Raw genomic sequence first — 10,414 nt, 5'->3', positions numbered from 1 at the left:
AACCAAGTTCTCTAGAATTCTGTTACTTTTGGCAGTATGTAACCACCTCTATTTCATTTCCTGCCAAACTGTCATTATAAGTTGAATTTAGTTTCAGATGTGACACATAACACTGAGGAGGCTGCTGTGCTAAAATCTCGTAATCCAACACGGTAAGGCATAAAATCCATTTTCTTTCCATGTTTTTCTCCACATGCCAGGGAGAGTATTTCATCAGCCTGAAAAATCATGGATGTGACCGTTGAGATTTGCAAACGGAAGATTAAAATCAGTGAAAAAAATGTATTTGAATATTTTTGTTAACCGTATGGTTGGTTAAAAGTTTTGTGATAATTACAGTGGTGATACTCAACTTGCTTTGCTTTGGAGGAGCTTTAACAAAATGACAGGAGGCCAGGGGGCAGTCGGGATAGCCCCATTGATAGGATTTTATGACATTTCCAGGATTTCAGGGTGTTTCAAGAATTTGAGGACATTTCTAAGATTTTAGGACATGTCTAAGACTGTAGCACATTTGTCAGAATTCAGAGATTTTAAGACATTTCTCAGATTTTACAACATTTCCAGGAGATTTAAAGGCCACATCTGTCACATCATAGGTGAGGCTGACTTGAGAAATGACACAGAAAAGCTACAAGTTTTGCGGAAATTAAAAAAAAAAAAAACACATCTTTGACATCTCCCAAACCGTAGGTTTGATTTGTACCAACTTTTCTGTGGATCATTATTGGATAAAGCTCATTACAAGTTATTTGAAGGTTGTTGATGTCTTGTTATGTTTTGAAGATAATGACCAATGAACTTTAGCATCGCACATAAATAGACCTTACTCCAGGACACTTGGGCCAATCATCATGAAACCTGCCGAATATTCCCTCAGAAAGTACCTAAAATATGCTCTGAATGTTTCATTCAGGCCTGTTGGGGTGCAACAAGTACAAAAAATGTGCTTGGAATAACACAAATCAGACTATGAATCAAAAATTGTTTGTCCAATCATTATAAAACTTGCAGGATATGGTCCATAACAAATCTTAGGTATATATGTGAAATTATTTTGAAAGTGCTCAATAGGGGGCACCACCAGTTCCAAACAGGTGCATTGTCCCGGCACAAAATTTGGCCATGAATCAAGACTATTAGACCAATCATGACCAAACTTGGTGGTTACTTTTTAAGTGAACAATTAAATCATGTCCCCAAAATGTTTCTGCAATCGATGAATTTAACAGTGTTGCCAAAGAAGGGCCTGGCTCAGTAGAGCTTTGGACGTGAATGAACAAGCCTCTGTCTCATTGTCATAAAACTTGTTGGTTGTCCTTCGTGCAGAGGTTTTGAACGGTTAAAGGTCTCAAGCATTCGCAGCTCTCAGTCCATGCTGGCCTGAGTGCTGGAATCTTTGTTTGCGCCTATATTTATGTTTTGCTGTATTTATCATTTTAAATTCTGACTTTCAGGATTTCAAATTTTCTAGTTGCTTGAGATTGAGGCTGTAATCTGGTACTTACTGACTGAAGACTGTGTCTGTACACAGATGTTTCAGCAACATCTTCGTGAGGTTCTCAGTCAAGTGGAACCAAAAAAAACCCTCATCTACCAACCGAATTTAGCCGAGAAGGTGGATCTCCTGACACTGGTCAAAAAGAAGAGGGGCTCATTTTGTTATGATTATGAGGTGATGAGTCTCAGTCTTGGAGATCTTGTCCCAGTATTCGCTGACTTCTCTGATTTTTCAGGTATGTACACATTTGCACACAAAATACAATCTCCACCTGTCAATACTGGACTGAAAGTATCAGCGATTCTTTCCAGAAAGAACCGTCATCAAGGATTACAAGTACAGTGGCCAGAGGTCTGTGAGCGCCGGCGTACAAGGAGGTGTTGAAGTGGCTTCAGCTAAAGTCAGTGCAGAAGCACAGAGTGAACAAGAAGTTTCATCTGTCACCATTAAAGAAAAGACTGCCGACATTCGCAAGATGAAGGAGAAATATCGTGACCAGTATGCCTCTGTCTTTCTCTTGTGACTCTATTGTGATAAACTGTCATAGATAGTTTCAGACTGACACAATTGTCTTCCTAACAGTCAGCGCCCACATTGTGTCAGCAGCAAATGTTCCTGCACCCAAAGTTGTGGTCAGACGCATTGCTGGCATGTTGCTATTTCAACACAATCTCATTCCAACTCCAAATATCACCACTTGGTCAGTGCTCTTCATGTCAACATATGATGCCTCAGGTACCCTCCTGCATCTGTTGCTGACGTTCAGCAGTGGTGTGTCAGTTTATGCTGGTTTAGAACATTATGTCTTTTCATAATACACTTCAGTGTCTTTTTGTTAAAAGCAAAATATCTTTTTCAAAAATAACTCACAACACCTCCAATTTACTTTACTTCCTTGTGCATGAAAAACATGTGGTTAGGTTTAAAAAAAACAATGGTTTGACTCAACATTCACACAGGATGCGAACAACGGGTCCGGGGTGAAAGACCAGGGTTTGTTGGACCCATCCACTTCCTAGTCCACCTGTCCTTTATGAACTTTCTACCATTGCTACCAACAGCATTTCAAACTGACACCTCACGGTGACATATCGTACCTCCATGATAGATGCAATTCTTGCACCAGTATCTGACACCAAAATCACTGACAAAGAGGCAGAATTTGACACATTGAACATGAGAACAGATATTGAACAAATGACCATTTAAACAATGACATGTTTGTGAACTCTGTTGATACTGGTACTAAAGATAAAGTCAGTAAGCCCACATTACACAGCAATGAATTAAATAGTTTCACACACATTTATTTTCAGGCATCTTCAGATGATGTCTCCCTGCAGAAGTGCTGTAATGTTCAGATCTTCTTCTCACAGTGTAAATCTGCTCCTTTACCCTCATGGAAGACATGAAAGTCAGAAAGAAAACTTCAGTTGTTTCTCATCATCTGCTTCATGTCTCACCTGCAGGAAGATAAACACCCTCCTCATGCCCGAACTGAAGAGGGGAGAGGTGCTGGGTTTTGTCAATAAGATCGTGTTCAACACAGAGGATGTTGCCCTTTGTGGAAGAACTGGAGCGGATGGCTCCTGTGAAGCACGTTGGAGTGTGTTTAATGTCTTACTGGGGGTGAGTATGAGAGACAAAGGTTTGAAATATGCAGAATTATGATGATGAGTGTTTAGAGGAGCGATCTGTCCTCTGGTCTGAGGCCTGGAATTCATTCAAGGTCCAACACCTGGAGGGACATCCGTCTGTTGACTGTCCTCAGCACACACACCGCTGTCCTAGGAGGAGCATCCATCACATTAGCCACATCGGCCACACATCTCTCTCTCTCTCTTTACGTCTTGTAAGACGAGAGTTTTGTGCTGACTGAGGTAGTCGAGCTAGCTCTAGTCAGCTAATTGGTTAGCGAGTTTGTTAGTTTAGCGTTTCCTTCAGTTTGATGATTTTATGTGATGAATTTTCATACAGTATTTAAGTGTTCGGTATGTGGGATTTCAGAATTTGCATGTTTTTGTTGCATTTGAATGAGCTGTTCATGTCTACATACGGAGCTACAACAGCCCAGAACAGACAAACCAAACACTTGCTTCAAATAGGGACATTTACGTTTTTTGCAACATACAGTGTAGTTAGCAGCCCCTCGGGGAGAAGCTGAACAGTGTCAGAAAAACACTGATTTTCAACACTAAACTGCTTTATTATATATTTTAACTGGCTTTGTTTGTTTTCAAGAGGAATAGACCTCAGCCATCAGAGACAAACAACAACAAAAACAACTCAACATGATTACCATCTGAAAAAAATGATAATCGTGATCTGTAATTAAAACTGACAGTTTTATGGTGTTTGTGCATTTTGCTTTGTGTTTCTAAGTTGCGATGTGTGGTTTGGTCCTTGTTTATTGGAAAACTTGCTTTAGGTTGAAGTAGTTAAAGGTCATGGAAAGATGTCTGGTTACGTCTGTGTGTTTACAGCTGTATTTATTGTTTAATCAGGGAAAGATAAAGGACAACAATTCTTTTGTTGTACCAGCCGGACACACTTATGCCTACAAGCTCAATGAGCTAAAATTCAGGAAAGAGGAGACTGGTAAGAAACGCAGTTTATCACTGTGCACCATTTGCCTTTTTTTCAGATATTGATAGGATTCCAGTTTATTAATAATTAATTGCTCTTTCATTCTTTCAGGAACTACATTTCGGCTTTGCTCCTTTTCTCATCATGAAGAGGAACCGTTTACCCGCCATGCCCTTTCAGGTGAAACATGTAAAACCACTTAAACTCTTTGAAATCCAGATAAACATCATTTTTTTGCTGCTCCTAGACTCCTTGTGCCATTTGGTAAGAAATGTAAATCAATAGATTTTGAAAACATATTTTATTTTAAAAAAGGAAAAATGTCTCAGGGCAAAAAGAAAAAAAGCTAGAGGAAATTACTGTATGTTTGAAAATTTGTTAAGCACCTTTTTCATGTCATTTTGTTTGTTTTTGTTACACTTTCACTTTCTTTTTTTCTTTTTGCAATTTTTCAGGTAATTTTCATCTTTTTTTTTTGTTAATTTTTGGGTAATTTCCTAAGTTGCTCTTTCATGTCTTAAGAAGAAATTTGGTGAATTGGCTCAGGTTGCTAAGGGTTAAGTCCTTTAAGTCTTTCAGCCTCTTCATTTCAAAAGCCATTTGATCTTTTTTTCAAGAATGTTTTAATGTTTCAACTTCAAATTTTCCTCAGAAAAAATGGGAAAGTCTTAACTGTGTTTAACTTATCAGCTGAGCCAGTCCTGCATCCACAATCATTTGAACCTGACGACTACACTGAAAAGACCTTTGAGACCCTGCAGCAGGTTCAGGAAGGTATGAGTGTGTTTTTTTGCAGATTTTATCTTCACTTCAATTCAGAGTCATAAGTCTGTCACCAAAACAAATATTAAAATGCATGTTTTACTGTTGTTGTACTACTAACAGCAGTGTATTTGCTTCTGTAGAGTTACGGTGGAACGAAGATCGTCTCCAGAACCTGGCCAATCTTCCCCAAGAGACTCGGTCCACTCTGTTCCAGAGTCTCAGCGTGCTCTCAGAGGACAGACAGGATCTGACTCTCCTCAAACAAAAGGTATTTCTGATTTTTACTACTGACCTCCACACACACACACACACACACACCTCTGTCACCCCTGTTGTTTCACCAGGACGAGGATATGGTTAAATGAACAAATTAGACCCAAGATCCAAACACACACCTACTAAAGTATTACAGCACTCTGCTAACAATCAATCAATAACCTTTATTTATTTACATAAAAACCCTGGATATAAGTACAGCTCTGCTGTGAATTTGAGTTTCGGTCATAGCTGATCTTAACATAATAACAACATCTATTCAACAAAATCTGGAATACAAGTGCGCTACAATCAGGACAACAGCTGTGATATGCTGTGTTTAACCATGCCAGTGGATGACTTTTATTTTCACAAAATTAAAGACATTAAAACTGCAGAAATTTGTGCATTCAAATTAGCAGAGAGCAGAAAATTAAGTGTTTGACAACTGAACTTAAAATTTATATTCGTCCTCATCTTTAGTTTATGATTAAATATCTGCAGAACTACGGAAATTTCCATCAGCTGCAGAAATCGGCTACTTTGTGTTTACTGCTAATGAGCAAATATTAACACGCTGACAAGTCAAACTAATGCTGTGTTGATTTGGAATCAGGTGATAGACGTAAAACCATATAATTTTAGTGGAGAGAGAGCGACGCGGTGAATTTACTAGCAACAGTAATGGTAGATGGCATGCTGTCCAAAGTGAAAATATTTTAACTTTTTGCTCATCTTTGCAACAGAATATACACCCAGACATTACAGAGCTCTTCAATAAAATAAGAAAACATTGGTGATCTGAACAATTACTTGACTTTCCCAGAATAAGCACACAAGATAATTACAGTTAAAAACTCTTTTTTAAATGATTCCATCCTTTCTACAACAAAATACAACATCACCAAAGCAACCTCGCCATGCACCTTTCCTTTTTGTGTCCTACTATTTCATTGGACTGTTGGTTTGTTTATTCTTTGCTGTCCAGAGGACACTGTCCCTACATGTGAATGCAGCATAAGACAGTGAATATGATAAACATTATACCTGCTTAACATCAGCATGTTATGTATTTATCAGCATGCAAGTAAGCTGTTGTTAGTTTTTAGCTCATCGCCCTGTCAGCGTACAGCCTGGCAGAGCTGCAGACTCATGTTGTTTTAATATACTTTTAATTGAAAACAATCATTGTGTCATTTTTAATTATAAGTAGTTTTAGTTTGCTCATGTAAGAAAAATTGAAAAAGTGGTTTTGTCTCCTCTCAGCTGGATCAGTGGCGTGCCTTTGAGCCTGAGGAGCAGCTTTTGCAGCAGCCTCAGTCCTCGTCCATCTCTTCTGTTCTTCATGTGCTCAGAGATTTCATGTACTTCCCAGGTGCAATTATAGCATATGACATTCACATGGAAGCCGTTTACCTGCTGACCAGCGCCATGGACAGTGAGTCAGCTGGACAGTGTCTCTGACTGTGTGCATGCTGTCTGTGTGGATGTGAAAGGGTTAGATTGTAAACAAAATTGAATTTTGTGTGTTTTCACGGGTAAATGTGCAAATGTGCTGTCTGACTGGTTGTGGTGTGTACATTGTCTGTTAACTTCCTCGGTGCAACTCTGTTTTATTCACTGTTTTTAACCCTTTATAACCTGACTAAATAGGCTTGATTTCTTTCATAAACATCAGAAGACAGCAATGAGCACCAAAGAAGACATGAGCCAAAAATTAGCCAAAAAAAGAAAAAAAAGTGAAAAATGAATAATGAATAGATAATTGAAAAATAAAAGAGAAAAGTAAAAAAGAAATAAAGAAATGACCTAAGAAAAGTGCTTAAATAATAATAATAATAATAATAATAATAATAATAATAATAAAAGTAATATAAATTTAAATATGCAATTGTGATCTTTATAAATAAAGTTTTTCTCTATCTTTTTTCTCCCTAGAAAATTTTCATCTCCTAATTTCTTACAATTTGTGGAACATTTCTTACCAAGATGCTCATTGGGTCTTTTGTCATGTTTGTGACAGATTTGCACCAATTTAATGGAAGAAGACGTTGTAAATCGTGTTAAAATGAACAGACCTCCAGTTGTACTGCTTTAAAGTAAATAACTGGCAGTAGTCTGACATGTCTGAATCCGTCCACATGTACCAACAGTTTGTGTTTTCCACAGAGCTGCCAGACTGCGTGCCGTCACTGATAGCAAAGTGCGGCCCTGACACACTGACAGGCCTCAACCAGCTGGTAAGTGCACTGATTTCTAAGATTACTGTGTGTAAAGACCCAGACATACAAAAAACATCACCAAAGATCTAAGAAATGAGCATTTGGTCACCTTATTATTCAACATTTGTAGAAAAGTGTAATGCCATTTGATGATTTTTGCCCTCAACTGAATGTAGGACCCTTTGTACTGGGTGTCTAAGTTGAATGGGTTGTGTGTTTTGGTTTTTTGTTTTGTTTTGTTGTTATCTTTTTGGCTAGTTAGTTGTTTTTTTGTCTCATTTTTTTTTAATTATCTAAAAATCCTGGAGAAGAGTGGTGTGTATACTAGTTTTGTAAATACATTTATTATATTCATGCTAAATTTGTTTATCAGTAATCTCTATGTTTGTGTTTATTTGCTAACAATTTGTGCAATTTGATGCTTCAATCTAAAGATGTGTGGTGGCCAAAAAAGTTTCTCATGAACACACCTCAGAGACTACAGCCAACGGGCAAAAGATCCATTCGATGAGCAATCAAACGTGAAATTCCAAAGTAAAAACTAAATTTACAACATTTACAACCTCAGGAAGTGCGCTTGGCTTTTAAGCCAATTTCTGTAGTGGCCAAACACCAGACCTGCATCGTCCAGGTCCTTCTAGTGATGCCATTGGACCCAAAATGACTGTTCCCATTGACTTCCATAAGGAAATCCTGGACCACCCTGAGTCTCAGGCTCAGGGATTTTTAAACCAACCTAAAAAAATTACCAAAAAAAAATAGTCAGTATGCACTTCCACACTGTCCACACAACCCTGCAGCTAATCGCTATGAAAAGTAGCCTAAAAGTGTCCATGATCCCAGATCTGAAGGCAAGAATTCCCAGAAAGCACCACTGTGTTCTTTGACTTGTTGATTCTTGTTTTCCTGCAGGTGAGCAGCCTGAAGGAGCACGGTCAGGCTCATCTCTCTGAGTCTCTGCCTGCTCCTCTGCAGGAAGGAGGGGAGCTCCACGGGCTCGCTGTGTTCCTCTGCTCCTCCGACGAGTCTCTGAGAGAGCTGTCTGAGCTGGCGATAGTGACAGGAGACCAACCAGGAGTGCTGCTGCTGGCCCTGTGTGCCGCTGTGCAGGGACTCAGCATGCTGCTGCAGTGACTCTGCAGGATGACCTCGTACTCAGTCTTTCAGCTGCAGTGATTGTAATGGGAGACTAAAGGATTATGGGTATATTTATGCATGTTTTGAGTTAAGGACCACTGGGATTTAAAGCTCTGGTTACATTTTCTGTGTATTCATTAACTGTTTTGTATTTGGAGCGTGGGTATTTCTTATAGCCTTTTTTTATGTAGTTTTCTGTACATTTTCAGTTTTTATTGGTGCTGGAGAGGCCATTTATAATCCTGAAATCTGTGATTGATTAAAGATGTAATAATCAATCACTTGATGGATCTCTGCCACTTATCACTGAATGGGCAGATACAGTAGATCTAGATTTTCAGTCTTTGTATTCAAATCTCTTGACTTTAAGTCACTGGGATTTTGGACATTTTTAACATCATCTAGCATGCAGTGATTGGAAATGATTAACCATCTCATGCCTGTTTTAGCCTCAGTGATTGTTCAGAGGCACTATGTTTTCAGGCTGTCCGTTCAACTTTTTGTCCCATTCTTGTGAATTCAATATCTCTGGAATACTTTGAGGGAAATTCTTTAAATTTGGCACAAACTTAAGTTATGAACTGATTAAATAATTGATTTAGTGCTAGTTATTTGTCCTGTTTGTACCTGCCAAGGGACTGCAGACTTAAACTAGCTAATAGCTAAATCTGGCATGAATCATCCCGTCTCTTTTTGTGATTAATGTGTTTTATGCATGGTCTTTGTTTAAATGACATGACATGAAAAACTGAAAAGGCCGCGCTCCTGGCCCTCAGCAGCCTCGAGAACTCTTCTGTCAGCCATGGCTCTGGTTTGGTCGGGTGATGATGGTTCTCGTGTGGGTCACATCACCAATGTTTTATTACTCCACACAAAGACAGCTCTTATAAACATCCAGTTAAAAACCACCATGTGTCTTCAGTTTCGGGTGTCAGTCAAGTCAAGTCAGTTTTTTTTTTATAAAGCCCATTATCACAAAACACGGTTTGCCCCAGAGGGCTTTACAGCGTGCGACATCCCAGGCATGAGATGGTTAATCATAACCAATCACTACATGCTAGATTATGCAAAGGCATATGTAAAAAAATATCAACAAATAAATAACTTGAAAACCTGGTCTTACCAGGAGGGATGGCATCCATCCCACTTTGTATGGAGCCGCTCTCCTCTGTAGGAATCTGGCCCAGTTTATTAGAGGCCCAAAGCCACGACGATCCCGAGTTGGGACCAGAGGGCAGAGTCGCAGTCTCACACGCTTCTCCGAGCTTCCTCTAGCACAGTGACACACCCATAATGTTAATGTTATAAAAACGCTGTCTGTCCTCCGACCACTTCATTTGTTTAAATCCAAAATAAACAAAAGGGAAGTTGTACAAGGACCTTGTTGTTCTAATAAACTGGGCCAGACTCCTAGAGAGGAGAGCAGCTCCATCCAAAGTGGGATGGATGCCATCCCTCCGGATAAGACCGTGTTTTCCAATTATTTAAGAAGCCCACATTATTTGCTGGACACCCACTCAACAACCAGCAGTTGAATGATGACATGCGGCTAAACATGTCGTCACTGGTCACATTTTTGAGGGGTTCAGAGAAGATGACGGTGTCTGACATCGTCTTTGCGTACTCACACACCGACTCTATGTTAATTTTAGTGACCTATGATTGGCATAACTGGGTGTTATTGACGCCGACGTGAATAACAAACTTACTGAATTTACGCTTAGCCTTAGCCAGCAGCTTTAAATTTGACTCGACGTCACCCGCTCAGGCCCCAGGGATACATCTGACTATGGCTGCTGGTGTCACTGACTTCACATTTTGCAAAACAGAGCTACCAATAGAGTGGTGAAGGGATGACGTGTTTTTGTAGGCCAACCAGGAAGTTAACATCACTGGTTCCCTCGTCAAAAACCTTATGGGATTTTTGAATGAGATTTGCAATTATTGC

The 10,414-nt window shown here is 39.3% G+C and overlaps 1 protein-coding gene across 1 annotated transcript; it reads left to right on the top strand.

The window, feature by feature from the left end:
* Window positions 1-25: 25 nt before the first annotated feature.
* LOC121940476 (uncharacterized) lies at window positions 26-8,744 on the top strand. The gene is made up of 11 exons (XM_088081589.1): window positions 26-152; window positions 1,535-1,736; window positions 1,813-1,999; window positions 2,971-3,130; window positions 4,006-4,099; window positions 4,199-4,267; window positions 4,778-4,861; window positions 4,993-5,120; window positions 6,374-6,545; window positions 7,277-7,347; window positions 8,242-8,744. The coding sequence occupies exons 2-11, from the start codon at window positions 1,535-1,537 to the stop codon at window positions 8,461-8,463; spliced, it is 1,389 nt and encodes a 462-aa protein (XP_087937715.1). The 5' UTR covers window positions 26-152; the 3' UTR covers window positions 8,464-8,744.
* Window positions 8,745-10,414: the final 1,670 nt, after the last annotated feature.

The sequence above is a fragment of the Plectropomus leopardus genome, chromosome 1 (assembly GCF_026936395.1).
Source record: "Plectropomus leopardus strain MGB_pleo_1.0 chromosome 1, ASM2693639v1, whole genome shotgun sequence".
NCBI lineage: Eukaryota > Metazoa > Chordata > Actinopteri > Perciformes > Serranidae > Plectropomus > Plectropomus leopardus.
This window is presented reverse-complemented; position numbering and strand designations above follow the sequence as displayed.

What these genes read in the sequence shown, in the direction of transcription:
- LOC121940476 (XM_088081589.1), top strand. Translation starts at nt 1,535, where the DNA reads ATGTTTCAGCAACATCTTCGTGAGGTTCTCAGTCAAGTGGAACCAAAA. An exon ending in AAGGAGAAATATCGTGACCA is followed by an intron (nt 2,000 to 2,970) that starts GTATGCCTCTGT and finishes TCTCACCTGCAG; the next exon opens with GAAGATAAACACCCTCCTCA. An exon ending in TGTTTAATGTCTTACTGGGG is followed by an intron (nt 3,131 to 4,005) that starts GTGAGTATGAGA and finishes TTGTTTAATCAG; the next exon opens with GGAAAGATAAAGGACAACAA.